The sequence below is a fragment of the Parus major genome, unplaced genomic scaffold, assembly GCF_001522545.3.
Source record: "Parus major isolate Abel unplaced genomic scaffold, Parus_major1.1 Scaffold383, whole genome shotgun sequence".
In the NCBI taxonomy this organism is placed as follows: Eukaryota; Metazoa; Chordata; class Aves; order Passeriformes; family Paridae; genus Parus; species Parus major.
This window is the reverse complement of record NW_015379303.1, coordinates 2,972-19,171: the sequence shown is the minus strand read 5'-3', so window position 1 is coordinate 19,171 and position 16,200 is coordinate 2,972. Positions and strand designations below refer to the sequence as shown.

General features: G+C 42.9%; 1 protein-coding gene across 1 annotated transcript in view; it reads left to right on the top strand.

Moving 5' to 3' along the window:
- Positions 1-12,504: 12,504 nt before the first annotated feature.
- Positions 12,505-16,200, top strand: part of LOC107198959 (E3 ubiquitin-protein ligase BRE1A-like) — a gene marked incomplete at its 3' end in the record, with an annotated part of 6,550 nt that continues 2,854 nt past the window's right edge. The window contains 7 exon segments of the mRNA XM_033511612.1: positions 12,505-12,766; positions 12,890-13,057; positions 13,168-13,315; positions 13,478-13,660; positions 14,182-14,594; positions 15,657-15,836; positions 16,029-16,164. Of these exon segments, the coding sequence (XP_033367503.1) occupies positions 12,518-12,766; positions 12,890-13,057; positions 13,168-13,315; positions 13,478-13,660; positions 14,182-14,594; positions 15,657-15,836; positions 16,029-16,164 (1,477 nt within the window).

Below are 16,200 nucleotides of genomic sequence, written 5' to 3'. Positions count from 1 at the left end.
TTACTATTACCCAAAAACCTCTAGGAGATGAACATGAAGAAGAAAGAAGAAGGAACAGGGGACAACACCCTAAATCCTCCATCTTGTCTCCTGTTCTCTAAACTACTTAAACTCTAAACTTCAACCTATTCACCCAGTGATTTAAAAAGCTTTCTAATCTACCCACTTACACTTTTTCTATCTAACTTTAGTATTTGTTCTCATGTATCACCATGAAAACATGCCCATGAATTTCATATTATATGAAATTCAGTGGTTTTTGTGAATCCTAGAACTAAGTATTAAAAACAAGGGCACACAATCTGTATCTCAGACTCCAACACTTAGTTCTAGGATTCAAAAAAACCACTGAATTTCTTATAATATGAAATTCATGAGCAAGTTTTCATGGTGATACATGAGAACAAATGCTAAAGTTAAATAGGAAAAGTGTGTGTAGATTAGAAAGTTTTTTAAATCACTGGGTGAAAAAGTAGTTTAGAGAACAAGAGACAAGATGGAGGATTTAGGGTGTTGTTTCTTGTTCCTTCTTCTTTCTTCATGTGCTTCTAGGGGTTTTTGGGTAGTAGTAGGTGATTGGGTAGAAAATGCCGCAGTGCAGCACACAGGTGTTGGGTTATTGGGTCACTAAGAAAAACAGCTTGGTTGGCATCTGTTAATTGGGTAAATGGACATATAAAAGACCTTGAAGAAGATCTTTGTTAGCCATTTTACCCCTTTTCTATCATAATGCACATAGCTCCTTGTACCTTGTAATGCTGATAAGAAAAAATAAAGATCTGAGACCTAATGAGAGAAAACTAGCCTCCCTCTTGTCTATCTTCAGTTCAAAGGGAAAAGGAACCCAATCCAAAAGTCCTTTAATGAGACACCACACTGAATGTGTAAGACATGTTTATCTGCATGTTTTGTGATCAAGTCTCATGGCTGCGTGTGCCATTTTCAAGAAGTAAGGGCATTCCCAACTGTGTCTGATTGAGAAAAAGCTCTTGCTGTATTTTGCAGTTTTCTACACTGCTTACACAAGCCTGACACTCTGCCACTTGATTAGAGGTGGCATTCAGCTTTGCCGCTTTTCAAGGCATGTACTGCACACAGCCAATGCATCTTGTGCATGCTTCTTCCTCAGCTCGGGCTACAAAGACACTTTTTCTGCTTTGCAGTATGCAACTCGTTTGTGTAGCTCTTACATAGTGAAACAAGCCAGGAGAGAAGCCTTTTTGCTGCATTAGTCCTTCTGTGGCCAAGACTTTCAACACAGCACCACAAGCTGGGTGACGACAGGGGAATATGAAGCAATTGCTTCTTCCTGGCCCATTTTTCTGTGCCACATGCCTATGTGACTCTTCAGTCCTTGTGAAGCTGGAATGTATGTGCTGGCCCTTTGAGCTGACAAGGAGCACAGCCATCTGACAGCAGTTTGCAGGCTGTGCAAGAAAGAGCTGTGCTGCTTGAATGCGTTGCAATTACATGTTTGCACAAGTTGCAGGGGCAAACTCCTGATAGATCTCTTGTCCTGGCAGCTTCTTCTTTCCAGACGCAGAGAGAAAGCTTTCCACTTGGATTCAGAGGAAGAGATGCAGAATACAAGGCTCTGGAGCTCTGAGAAGCTAACTGCATGAGCTGAACGTCTTTTGGCAGAAGCAGCACAACATTGTTCCCTCTGGGAAGTGCTCCCGAGCTTCTTTATACTATTTTGCAAATAAGAGGAGGTATGTATTTATTCAGCGCCGAGGTGCATCAGGAATAGCTCTTCCAAAGACATGCACACCCTGGAGACTTGTCCCTGTCTTTTTATTCTCTACAAACTGGGATTACACAATATGCCTAATACATATTCATTTCCTAACCCTGCTGTCCCTGTTTCATATTAAAATTAGGTCCACTCCTCTTTGCAACTGCCCACTGCTCCTTGTTGTTCACTCTGCTGGTCGTCTGGGGGTCTTTGGGATGAAGTAAGTGATCTTCCTCTCAGTTGAACTTTTCACTTTGTCTCTTTGCACATGCTCTTTTTTGACTATCTTTTGGACTTTGACACCATTTTTCGTGGTTTAGGGGTCCAAAGAATCTCTTTCTTTTGTGGTGCCTTTGTTCTTGCATTCTGTTTGTGCATTCTAACTTTTTATCTTATTTTGTAGTCCTGCTCTCTTCTGGCTCTTGTGGGAGCAGTAAGCATTTCATAGGTTTTATCAGCCCTGCGTGCCCCCCCCCCCCCCGCTTTTAGTCAAAGCTTTTCTTTATGCTTGATTCTTAATTCTTAATTTCTGTTTCAGTTCCTCCTTTTCTATAAAATCAGTAATTCCTCTTACTTAGCAATCCTGATGCCTTTCTCCTTATGAGTCCACCTCTGCAGCTCACCCTCCTCAGTATGTATCCCTCATTGCGTTACCATAAGTGGCTGCTAGGGAAATCAGTACTGCCATCCGTTTTAACACCCTCCAATTCCAAACAAGCACTGCAATAGATAGCACCAGACTTACACCTACTAATGTTAGTATGACAGTAATAGGGTGGCAAAGTGTGTTCAGAATTCCAGTTGCAGCTGGCGACCCTCGAAAGAGTGCATACCACCAGTGATGATTTGTGTCTTGGTTTACCCTTTGAAATATTTTGCTTATCTCTTTTACATTATGATAGACAGTAACCAGAGTCTTTTGCCCATTTTCTTGAATGTCTTTCAGGATTTTTGCTAAGTCTTGGTGGTTCATTAGCTGTCTTATTAATGTAAGGTTCATTCTAATGGATGTAGGTAATAATTTATTATAAATTGTGTAGTTAGATCTCATCAACTGGTGGGATGTAACCGGTGCTAATATGAAAAATCACACCCTACAATCTTAACAAAGTTACAAATACAAAAATTAGAATTATTTTTGTAGTAGATTTTTTATAGCTGTAAGGCTACATTGTTATAATCCATTTCTACAGAAACACACGCAGTTCTTAAACATACACAGCCTAGGCCAATATGTACAAACAGAGTCTTTTGACTAGTATCTGGATGAATCTCAGAGTAGCAAATGCTTTTCTAAGTGTCCAGACATGCCTTGTGCATCAATTGTGTTGGTCTCACAAATAAACCCTTGTAGCTCCCGGATAATACAAGACTCTAAATTTACAGTTTGCCATTTTTCATTCATCATCCGGGCCCATGCTGTATGTGCTGAGGGGTAGAGCACTATCTTTTCATGATTTAATCTTAATGCAATAATAGGGTGGATATTGTAAATCGTGGCATTGCATATAGTCAGTATGAACGCAGTAGCTATTTCGGTGGTAGGGTCATAGGTAAAATCTACTAGAGTCTACCAAGACTGAAATTTCCTTTCTAAATTGTTTGCATCATCTCACACAATTTTGCAAATTTCAATTGGAAAAGCACCTTCACTTCCTTATTACTAAAGCAAGTATTGATTATATCTATAATTGTGCTTGTATGCAGCTGAGGGCTTATGACACATTGTCCTGGGCCATAGTAAATGCATTCATTATTAGCTTGTGGTCTTGTTCTTCTTCTCATTCTTCCCACTTCGGAAATTTGCCATTGGCTAGTTCTTAGTGCTAATAAAGAGGATTAGTTGGACTGTTTTAGTTTTGTCAAATCACTCATTGCAGTGGCTAATTTATTCATTAATATTTCTGAATCAGTTCCATTTAAGACTCCTAATTTTGTTTCTAATATTCCAGTTAAATCTTTTTGCCTTCTGCCCCTGAAGTGTACTTGCTTTTGTAACCATGTTGCCCAGCCCTCAGATGATGTCTTTAGGAAAGAGGAGCAGGCTGGCTGAATCTCAGAGATGTTAGTTTGCATTAGTAATTCAGTAGTCTTGAGAGACCACTCTGGGTTAAGTAACAGTTGTTGTTGTTGTCCTGTATTCCTTATTACATAGGGGCCAACTTCATAAATTTTAGGCTCAATTTTAGGTGGTGTGGTCTGGTCTTGGGAACCAATATAGGTTACAGTTGATTTAGTTATTGCAATAGGCATGGCTTTTATTTTAAATTTGAATGAGAGCCCAGTAGCACCACAACTCCAAAGGCAGACCACATCTACCATTTGTACTAATGTAAAATTATACCAACAATCTAATTCACTTAGACGATTACAAAGTTCTTGGTGTTGCTTGTGGGATAAGTTCAAATGCTAATTTGGATTGCTTTTTCATGATGAGTCCTGTTAATCATCCAGCATCCTACTCTGATTACTTTTCCTATAGTCCCTTGAAGGGACCACAACCTTTGCCTTTGCCATACTTTCTTTTCATATACCTGGTTTTTCATGCATAATCACAGTTGATAGGTCTTTTATAGCAGAGCATTTTCCCATGGATCCAGTGTACTGAATGAAAGCTTGGGACCAAGGCCATTCAGCATTTTTGTGGCTAGAGGTGTTTTCCGATTCTTGGATTACACTTATAGCTACAAGCGAAACAAACATAACAATTCTATTTATTAGGTTCCTGCAAGCTAAATCATGGCATATTCCCAACTGCAACATACTCATTTTGCTTGAGTAAGTTTTAGTTTCAGTTCATTGTCACTCAGTGTTACTTTCTAAGGGGTTTTTGGAGCCTTCTTTACTTGAGAATGGTGAATCCAGGCTGTCTCTTCTTCAGTCTTAACTATGGTGAAGGTGGTGAGGAGCACCTGGAACGGTCCTTCCCACTGCAGCTCCAGAGTTTTTTCTGTAAGAGACTTAACATACACATAATCTCCAGGTTGTATGTCATGCACTGGCCCATCCAGCCCTCTGCTCTGGGTTCCAGCCACAAGTTTCTCAGTTGATCTCAGCTGCTTGCCTAAGACTATCATATAGGCAGTCAGCCTCTCTTCCCCCACTTGGGCAGACATTTCCTTTTGCACTCCATAAAGTCTCCCATAAAGCATTTCAAAGTGACTTAGTTTTCTTTGGCTCTAGGCTTGGTTTGGATCCACATCAATGCCACTGGGAGAGACTGAGGCCAGGGTAAGTTAGCTTCTTGTCTTAGCCTCATGATTTGCTGCTTGATTAAATGATTCATTTTCTCTACTTGCTGATGTGGTTAGATAGGGAAAAGCTGATCAGAAGATCTCGTGATGTACGGGAAGATAGGGCCCCTTTTTCTCCGAGGTTCTCTAACCCATAATAATATGGTGATGACGTAAGCATAACTTGGTCATATAAAGCCGTGCTTACCGGAAATAAGCGCTCTTCACCGTCCACCACATTGGTGTTCGCGTGTGATTAGCCTGACAGGCCTGTAAGTTAGCCGTCATGTCACTCATGAACTGGGTCGCTACGCCTCATCTGAGGCAACAACTTGCCCACTTGACTGAGGACAATAAGGGGTATGGAGCTCCCAGTCTATGCCCAGGTGATGACTGATTGGTTGTACTAATTTTGAGATAAAGTATGGCTCCCTATCTGAAGATATTGTGGCTGGAACTCTGAAGTGTGGTATTACTTCTTGTAACAACACCTTGGTTACCTCCCGGGCTTTGGCAGTTCTGTAGGAACCTGGCCACCCTGAAAAGGTAGCTGTTAAAACCTGCAGATATTGATACCCTCCCTTTTCTTGGGAGTTCTGAGAAGTTGTTTTGCCAATGTTGTCCCAGCTTTTGGCCTTTTCCAATTATTCCAAACCAGGTTTTGGTTTGGGGGTATTCTTGGGTTTAGTCTGGAGGCAAATGTCACACTGCCAGGTTACCTGAATAACAGTGGAGTATAAATTTCTGGCAGTGATATTTTCAATTAGATAGTTATACAGGGCATCTATTCTCCAGTGTGTTTTCTGGTGCTCTTCTCTTACTAGTGACCATAACAAATGAGAAGGGATGACTATTGTCCCTTCTGCAGTAATAGCCCATCCCTCTTGGTTATACCTTCCTCCTTAATTCTGAATTAGTTTTCTATCTTTTCTGGTATATACTGGCTTACCTTCAAGAGAGATCTGTCTATCAGGAATTAAAGCTCCCTCAATCATTATCTCACCTTTTGCTGCTTCTTTTGCTTCTCTGTCTGCCAGCTCATTTCCTTCCTCCAATTCTGAGCTCACCTTCTGGTGTGCCTTAATGTGCATAATTGCTACCAGCTCAGATAGCTGGATTGCTTCCAGTAACTGCAATATTTCCTGTGCATGTTTGATGTTTTTCGCTTCCACTAAGTCCACTTTCTTTCCAGATAGCTCCATGTGCATGTACAACCCCAAATGCATATCTCGAGTCTGTATAAATGTTTATTTTCTTTCCCTTCACAATCTCCAGGGTGTGGGTTGGAGCGATGATCTCCTCTTTTTGTGGTATCTATTGGAAAGGGTCCAGATTCTGTTACCTCTCTGCAGGTGGTAACTTCATAGCCAGCACGTCGCTTTCCACTGATGATGTAGCTGCTCCCATCAGTGAACCAGGTTACTGCATCATCCAGAGGGGTGTCTTTCAGATCTGGGTGGCTGGAGTAGGAGGCTTCGATAGTCTCCAGGCAGTCGTGGTGCACCGGCTCCCCTTGATTCCCACTAAGAAAAGAAGCTGGGTTGATAATGTTAGTTACAGCTATCTGTACATGTTTTGTTCTACCATGATAGCTTGGTACTTCAGGAACCTTTGTGGGGAGACCCAGTGCCTGCCTTTTACTTCTAGGACTGCAGACACTGTGTGAGACACCAATAAAGTAATTTTCTGGCCTAAGGTGAATTTGCATGGCTCTTGAATACTTACCATGGCTACAACAGCTCTGAGACATCTCGGCCATCCCTTGGCTGTTACATCTAGTTGGTTGGAGAAGCAACTGCTCTCTGGTACGGACCCATGTCCTGGGCCAGTATCCTCAGGGCAATTCCCTGCTTCTCATGAGAAGACAGGAAGAAGGATTTACTACATTCAGGAGTCTGAGAGCTGGGATTGACATTAGAGCATTCTTCACCTGGGGAAAGGCTTGTGTGTCCTCCTTTGTCCACTGGAGGTTTCTGTTCCCATTTGTAATGAGTGCATACAGAGGTTTCACAAGCAACCCGTAGCTGTGTACCCACAGCCTACACCATCCTGACATTCCTAAGAATGTTCGCAGCTCCTTTACTGTTTGAGGTTTTGGGGTTTGGCATATTGCTTCTTTGCGATCTTGCCCTAGAGTCCGTTGTCCAGCACTGATTTCATAGCCCAGATAAATCACTTTTTGCTTCACTACCTGGGCCTTTTTCTTTGATACCCTGATCCCTGAAGTCCCAGAAAGTTTAGGAGGCTTACTGTCCAGGCTACACATGCCTCTTTCATCCGGGTCGCTATGAGGATATCATCTACATACTGCAGTAGCTTTCCTCCTTCTGGGGGAGCCTCCTAGGATTCTAGATCTCTGACAAATTGTTCCCTAAATAGAGTAGAATTTTTGAATCCCAGAGGCAACACTGTCCATGTGACCTGTCCATGGAATTTGCACCCACTTTTGGGGTTTTCTCATTCAAATGTGAAAATTTTCTGGCTGTCTTCATGGATAGGGAGGCAAAAGAAGGCATCTTTCTAGTCTAAAACAGTAAACCAAGTTAGCTCAGGTGTCAGGCACATTAGCAGAATGTATGGGTTTGCGACTGCAGGATAGAGATCCTTGGTTATTTTGTTAACAGCTCTTAGATCTTGTACTGTCTGATATGACCCATCAGGTTTCTGGACTGACAAAATGTGAGTGTTGAACTCAGACAGGCACTCTTTTAACAACCCTAATTACAGAAGTTTTTCAAATATGGGACTAACTCCTTCCCTATCTTCCTTTTTCAAGGGGTGCTGTTTAATTCTAACTGGTTGTTTTCCTTCCTTAAGTTTGATTAATATAGGAAGTGCATTTTTCGCTCTCCCTGGTACATTGGAGGCCCATACTCCAGGAAATAATTGATATATTATTTCTTTGCTTATTTCTCCTGCCATTTGAATGGCTGTTAACATTAAACTTAATACCTCTGTGTACTGTTCATTATTCACCTCCAGAATAACCTTCCCATTTTTAAATTTAATGGTTACTTGCAATTGTTCTAACAAGTCTCTCCCCAAAAGATGTCTTGGGGAGCTGGGCATATATGAGAATTTATGAATGCCCTATTGCCTTCCAAGCCTATACTTTAATGGTTTAAAAAATATGCTTTTTCAGGTTGGCCAGTTGCTCCTGTTACTGTAACATAGTTCTTCCTCACTGGTGCCAAACTGTTATTCAAGGCCAACTATGTTGCCCCCGTGTCAACCAGAAATTCCACTGCTTTCCATTTTCCCCCCAGTTTCAATTTTATAACCAGTGGATCTTCTGGGGTGAGATCTACCAGTTCTCCTCAGTCTTCTTTCACATGTGCAGTCACTTTTCCCTTTTCCCAGTCTCTCTTTTCGGGAAGGCCACCCTGTCTTTGTTCTGGGCATTGATTTTTCCAGTGACCATATTCCTTACAGATTGTACCCTGGTCTCTGCCCAGCTGGGATGGGCCTTGCTTGGTGGTTCCCTGTCTGTGTCTTCCTCTCTGTCTCTCTCACAACAGCTACAAACTTTTTCATTCCTTGTTTATATACTTCTTCCTGGTTCCTAAAGATTCTCCATGCCTCATTGAACAAAATCTCTAAATTCCTCCCATCTGCCTCCCAAAGCTTTTGGAGTTTAAGTCTTATGTCACCTGTAGACTGCCCCAGGAATAAATTAACTAGCTGCTGTATTCCTACTTCAGACCCAGGGTCCAGTGATGTGTGATGTGGCATCTCTTAATTTTTCAAGGAATTCAGGTGGTGACTCAGAGGGCCGCTGCTTGATTTCATATAAAGCTGACCAGTTTATTGTTTTGGGAATGGCTCTTTCCATCCCTTTTGCGATCCACTCCTGATAGCTTTCTAACTTTGTCAATTCTGATAATCTGTTTGGATCCCACTGTGGATTTTGGAGTGGGAAATAGTCTTTCACATCCAATTGTTGGGTTTTATAATAATCTTCTGCCAGATCCCCTGCCATTTTTATAATTAATTGTTTTCTGTCTTGGTTAGTGCATCCAATAATAATTGCATATCACTCCAGTCTGGATGATGTTGTTTTATTATATATCACAGATGTTTAGCTGTGTTAACTGGGTTGCTGTAAGGTAGCAGCCTTTCCCCATGTCTCCAAATCAATTGTGGAGAAGGGAACTTTAACTTATACCACTCCTCCTTCTGGTCCCACTGCCTCTCACAGAGGTGCCTGTAATATGTGTGTCTATTGTCTAGTCTGCTGTGTGATCGGAAGGGTGTCTGCATCCCCTGAGTCTACATCCTCATCCTCATCCCTTTCTTGTCTTATGTGGGGAGGCTTAAGCAAATTGTCCGCTAGATCTTGTTCCTGGGCCACAGTCTGGTAAACCTCATCTCATTTTGTGCATTGTTGTCCTATGCTACACTCAAGCAACACCACTTAAGCCTTCCTCTCTTAGTCTTATTCTCCTTCTCCAGGGCCAATACCAGAGGGTCAGATGGAATCCTGATCCCACAATTCCTCTGCCATTCTGGGTGATTTCAAAGGGAGAAAAACATATTGGCATGTGATACCTCTGTCCACTTCCCTTACCTCTGAAGAAAGAGCACGAGTTGCAATAGCATGTTATAATCCAAAATTCCACTAGGTGGCCACCTCGCTCCACCATCAAATTTATACAGTTGCCACCAGTCCTTGCAGAACCCGATAAAATCTCTCTTGTTCTCAGTTCCCCCATGTCCAGACATATCTTTCCAATGTATATTTCCAGTGCAATAATACAGCTTAGTGGCCTTGCTCTAGGGATCTCTTTACTTTGTCCAGTTCACATTATCTCCTCCTTCTTGTTCTGTCCTGTTTCCACCCAAACTTTTCCTCACATAATTTCACGGTCTCTTCCCAGTATTCTTCCCACACACAATCCCAATTTGCAGGCACTCAATGTGACTTTACACATACCAACCTCAGAATTATAGGTTCAACATCAACTTGATTAGGATGATTTTTCACTTCACCTGTGGGGCATACACCTTGCTGGTTATTAGAGCAACAACACCAACATCTTCCACAATCTCTACACTGCAATAAAACCCATGCCAAATGCAAACCTCTTGATCCTCTGACAGCTCTAAATCTCCCACAAAGACAAGCTATCCCATTTGTCTCCCCTGGAATACTCAGGGTCTGTGCTGCAGGTTATTACCAATCCAAAGCCACCAACCTCTCTGCAGAGGTTTCATATATTCCTCCTAGATAGAGCCATTCATTCCTTCTTTCTATCCACTGATTCACTGGATCAATCGATTCCCAGGGATCAAGTCCAAACCACTGCTGAGGAGACACTCCTTCAATTTGTCTATCCATTTGTTAAAACAAATGCTAACCACTCCGCATTCAAGCACAACACTCCTCATTCACATTCGGGTTTGCCTTTCTCTGGCCGGCTCAGTTGCCTGAGGTCAGAACCGCAGATGGAGCTCCACACTTGCTCCGCACCTCCGGTGTGTCTCACTCACTCATTCACACACCAAACACACTCAGTGACTCAACGTGTCTGGACTTAGCATTCACACAAAATAGCAGCAAAACAAGCGTTCACTTGACTCACCCCCAGAGTTGCTAGTGGGCTGCTCTATCAGCTCAGTGAAACCCCTCTGTGGGCTGCTCCATTAGCCAGGGATCGATCCCTCTCCTTCTGTCTCCAGCCCCCTCCAGGCCGGCTGCTTGCAAGCCTGCCGAGACTGTGCTAGGCATCAGACATCTCGCTATGACTTACCAGCAGCCCTTTCCTTGATATTTAATTCATACCTTTGTCTGTCTCCATGGTGAGTGAACCAAGGTTCGGGGTTCCTCCTGGGAAGGCTCTGGGGCACTCCAGGGAATCTGCTCCTCGGCTGCTCCCACAGCCAGACAGAGATTCTCCTGGCTGACTCAACAAAATGATATGTAGAAAGAAAACTCTACAATTCACAGAGTAAGTTAGAAGAGTAGGTATGTATTTATTTGCACTGAGGTGCATGGGGAATAGCTCCTCCAAAGACATTCACACCCTGGAGACTTGTCCCTGTCTTTTTATTCTCTACAAACTGGGATTACACAATATGCCTAATACATATTCATTTCCCTAACCTGCTGTCCCCGCTTCATATTAAAATTAGGTCCACTCCTCTTTGCAACTGCCCACTGCTCCTTGTTGTTCACTCTGCTGGTTGTCTGGGGGTCTTTGGGATGAAGTAAGTGATCTTTCTCAGCTGAACTTTTCACCTTGTTATAAATAATGCAATTCTCTTGTTGGTTAAGAAAGTTAAAGTTATAATGATGTTTGTTTGTTGTGTGTGATTGTACGGATGTACAGAAATGTGGTAGCCAGTTTTGAACAATAGACAGAGGTATGAGGGTAATGAAGGCAGAACAGAATGGAACATTCTGGGACAATGAAGTCACAACCTCAGATGACATTGCGAATCCTCATTGGCTGAAGGAATGGACCAATGGAGTGTCGAGTTTCAAAAATGATTGGTGAAGGTTGCATGATCTTAAAGACCAATCAATGGACTGTATTTAGACCAATGAAACTGCAGATTGAAAAACACACCAATCTGACACTCTGAGAGACTTTAAAACCTCCGGAGTGCCGAGCACCCAGGTCTTCTGACGCAACTCAAGTCCTGAGGAACATCCAGCTGCGGTGGTGTGTGGGCTGTACCAGGCTGCCTGTTATCTGATTTGTTGGTGCAGGCTTCTAGGGCCTCGCTTTCATCTGATCTTGTTTTTTTTTAATAAAAGAGTTTACTTTTTAAAGAAGAAGTGATTTGCCTCGTTTACAACAGCTGCATGCTCTTTTTAGTCCTTTTACCATCTCTTGGACTTTGATACCATTTTTCCTGGCTTAGGGGTCCAAAGAATCCCTTTATCCTGTGGCGCCTTTGTCCTTGCATTCTGTTTGCGCATTCTAGCTCTACTCTTGCAGTCTTGCTCTCTTCCGGCTCTTGTGGGAGGAGAAAGCATTTCATATGGTTTAATCAGCACCCCCCCTCTTTTTGTCAAAGCATTTCTTTATGCTTGATTTCTAACTCTTAATTTCTCTGTATCAACTGAACCTGGGTGAAGATTTTTTTGCAAAGAGCGTTATAAGGTACAATGCTTCCATTTTAACATTACAAAACACTGGATATTTTCCCCATCAGCTTTGTGCTTGCAGTGCTGATCCTGCTAGTGTTTTTTATGGCTTAATGTTGGACCACCATTTGTGAGTCAGCGCAGGCTGGCACAAAGTCCGAATTAGAACACAAGGAGTAGATTTGTTTCCATTACCTTGCTACTTGTGGGATCCCCAAAGCAACACCTGGGCAGAGATGCAGTATGAGAGATATGGGCACCCTTAAACACAGCCCATGCCAGAGGATCACTGGCTTATCAAGGGTTATTCCCAGCTGCAAGGTCACTTGAGTGATTTACAGTCCTACTTACCAGTCTTCCACTTTTAATCCATTCCTCCCAACAGGTATTTTTCAAAATCTTTTGAGGTCCATGATCTGCTCTGTTTTGGGCATCTTGTTACTGTGATGGGTCAGCATGTTAAAAACTCCAAATCAAGTTGACTGTGTGGATGTGTATTTGGCATTTCTTTTAATAGTGTTCTTTAATCTTCAGGAAGAACTTGGAGAAGGTGAGAGTCTGTACTCTTCAGCCACCATGTCTGGAATTGGTAATAAACGGGCGGCTGGAGAGTCTGGCCCTTCTGCACCTCCAGAGGAGAAGGCAGGGGTTGAAGATTCAGGAACCAATGTGGAGACCATTAAACTTGGTGGTGTTTCATCAACGGTATGTCTTCCTTGCATACCCCCACTCCACCTTTTGTTATTTTTCATCTGGAGGCAAAAAGGTCTCTGGGGTCAGTATGAGCCCTTCTGTGACCTGGCCCGTGTCCCGTGTGCCTGTGCCCAGGAGGAGCTGGACATCCGGACCCTGCAGACCAAGAACCGGAAGCTCGCAGAGATGCTCGACCAGCGCCAGGCCATCGAAGATGAGCTGCGGGAGCACATTGAGAAGCTGGAGCGTCAGCAGGCCACTGATGATGCCTCTCTGCTGATCATCAACCGATACTGGAATCAGGTTGGTAACAGCTTTTGTTACTTTATATACACTGTTTTCTTGTCTCTGCTGTACCACTGCACTTTGTTCACATCCATTCTTTCTCTTGCATTGCCTGTCCCATCATTCAGTTTGATGAAAATATCCACATCATCCTTAAAATCTTCAACCTGGACCAAGGTCTTGGAGACCTTCTGTCTGAAAGAAAAGCACTGGTGGTGCCAGAACCTGAACCAGACTCTGACAGTAATCAGGAGTGCAAAGATGAGAGAGAACGAGGTGAGGCACCTGTCTGGGGACAGTGGGAAAGATGGATTTCTGCTGTGGACAATGCTGAGGTCTATTTCAAAAGGCTGATGTGATTTTATTGTGGTTATAAAGATCAATGATACGCTACCTTTGAGAACACATTTACTTCTTTTCACCTCTTTATGTTTCCAGTAGAAGGACTGGAGCCAGCAATCTCCTTCCTGGCCACTCTAGCCAGCAGTACCAGTAAGGAGATAGAATCTCAGCTGCAGGAGCGTGTAGAGTCCTCCTGCTGAGCTGTTGCCCAGATTGTGACAATGTATGACAAGCTGCAGGAGAAGATGGATGTGCTGTCTCACAAGCTGAATAGTGGAGGTATGACCAGTGGCAGGTATTCAAGAGTGCTTATCTGCCCCTCCCCCCCCTTAGACCTGATCCTGCATTGTAGACATTAAAGTCTAGTCTTTCTCATGTGCATTTGTTTTCCAAAACAAATTTGTTTGGCTTTCCAAACTCTTGTTACCAAAACCTCTACTAAAGGATCATGTGCCATAAGTGTATTGTAGCTACCTCTGTACTTGAATGCTGAGGACTCTACTCAGCGTGTTTGGCTAAGAAACATCTTGTTTCTGCCAGTACTGTGTTCATGTCAGAAATGTGCAGCACTGTTAAACTGCAGAGTCTTAAAGAGCCTAAGCAAAATTAAGGAGTGCAAGTCAAAGCTCTCTCTGAATGGAGATCAGACCTTCAGGAAGCATCTGTGGGAGAGGTAGGGTAAACTGAAGTTAGACCCAGAAATCTCCTTTTCTGTTTTCTTATTTCTGTCTTTGCTGTTCAGGAATTAAAATCAGTGTTCCGTGATTTCCATTAATTTCTTTTCTTTGTGTGCCTTTCAGATATATCACTGATGGAAGAAGCAGTAGTGGAGCTGCATTCCTACCTGTCCCATGAGAATGGACGGCTGCAGGAACTGGTTGATATTCTTCAGGAGAAGCACAGAGTCATGTCTCAGGAAGTATAAAGAGGAGAAAGAAAGAAATCTGCTTTGGGATTTTGCTCAGCATAATTTTTTGTTACTATAGTTTGGAAAGCAGCTTACTTCCTTGGAGAGGCACAGGAGAAACATGGTTTGAAAGGACACTCTGGAGAAACATTAGCAGTGGGATTTACAAGCAGTTTATCCCAACAGTTTGAGGAGATGAATGCAGAGCTGGAAGAGAATAAAGAGCTTGCTGGGAATTGCCTTAATGAAGTGGAGGAACTATGTCAGGATCTTGAGGAGGGAACAACACAAAATGAAAAGCTCAAGGTGAGACATCTGTAGCTATGTGAGGATGAAGGTGTTCTGAATTGCCCTCAGCTTTGCAGTGCTGTATCTGCTGGAAAGCTCATTAGCAGTGCCTGTTCTGAACCTGCTCTTTAGCTGTGTTACAGTTTGGTCCAGTGTACAATTCAGCAAGTCTGTCTGTGGCTCCACTTGCTGTTCAGTGTGTGACACCATGTGGCCACCATTGGAAATTGTGATGGTTTCCTGCCTGTGTCCCGATCTTTCATTCCTTTTTGACCATATCTAATTAAAACTGTTTTCACATCTTTACAAGTAGTGATCCCTCTTCCACCTTGCCCACACCCTGTGCAAGTGCAACCAGAGAACAGAAACAATCAGATATTGTCTTAGTGGTCAGTGCCAATTATAAGAAGTGTCTGTCTAGAGAACCTAAATTTCAGAGCTCTGAGGGTGGGAACTGTCTTGAGGTAGCTCTGAATTCTGTTTATCCACATGAATTTGTTTAGAGAGAAATAGTGTTTAGATTACAACTTTTTCCTTTTCCTCCTAATTACTTTTAAGCTGAATGCATGTATATATGTGTATGTTCTCTGCTGCTAGTCACAATCATTTGTTAACTTTTTCCCTAGGAATTCAGTTCTGTACCTCTGGATTTTTTTTTAAATTTTTCTTTCTGTCAGTCATTATGTCTTACTGGAAGAAGGTTAACATAATGTCTACTTCCATGTGCATTTTCACTGTTCTCTTATACTTTTATATGTGTCTATCTTTATTGATCTGAGTGATTTATTATGTTTTCCAAGTTCATATCTTTGAGAGAAACGGTTTCAGGACCCAAGAGTCAAAAACTTGCATGATGTGGTTGTGCAAGAGAAGCAGCCTAGTGCATGCAGAGACCACAGAGACTTTTTAAAATTGGTACTGAAAGCATATCACTTGGACCAACTTCACAGCAGTGCTATTGAAGTTCTACTTTTGTCTTTGCTTGTGGCAGTATGATTCACTGTTTTGCTGTCTTGAGACAGAGACCAAAGGCAAGGGGATAATATTCCTTTTTGTGGCATTTTCTTGTGTCACAACTAGGTTGAGCTGCGACGAGCAGTGGAAGAGGCTGTGAAGGAGACCCCAGAGTATCGCTGCATGCAGTCCCAGTTTTCTGTTTTGTATAACGAGAGTCTCCAGCTGAAGGTGCACCTTGACGAGGCCCGCACACTGCTCCACAGCACCCGGGCCACACACCAGCGCCAGGTTGAACTGATCGAGGTAACACCTCTGCTTCATCAGCCTGGGAACTCTGTCGTGCCACTGACCGTCACTGCTGGATCTGTGTGTCTCTGCGGGTGCTCAGGAAATTTATGTTTCTGGCAATAATTCAGGCTTTTGTGGTACCTTATATTGATGAGGTGAGAGATATTCGAGGTTCAAAGCACCAAGTTGTGTTGCTTTGTTCCTCAGAGGGATGAGGTCAGCCTTCACAAGAAGCTATGCACTGAGGTGATTCAGCTGGAGGACACCCTGGCACAAGTCCACCAAGAATATGAGATGTTGAGGATAGAGTTTGAACAGACACTTGCTGCCAATGAGCAAGCAGGTATGTTGTTGTGCTGTGCCTAAAGACAAACACCAC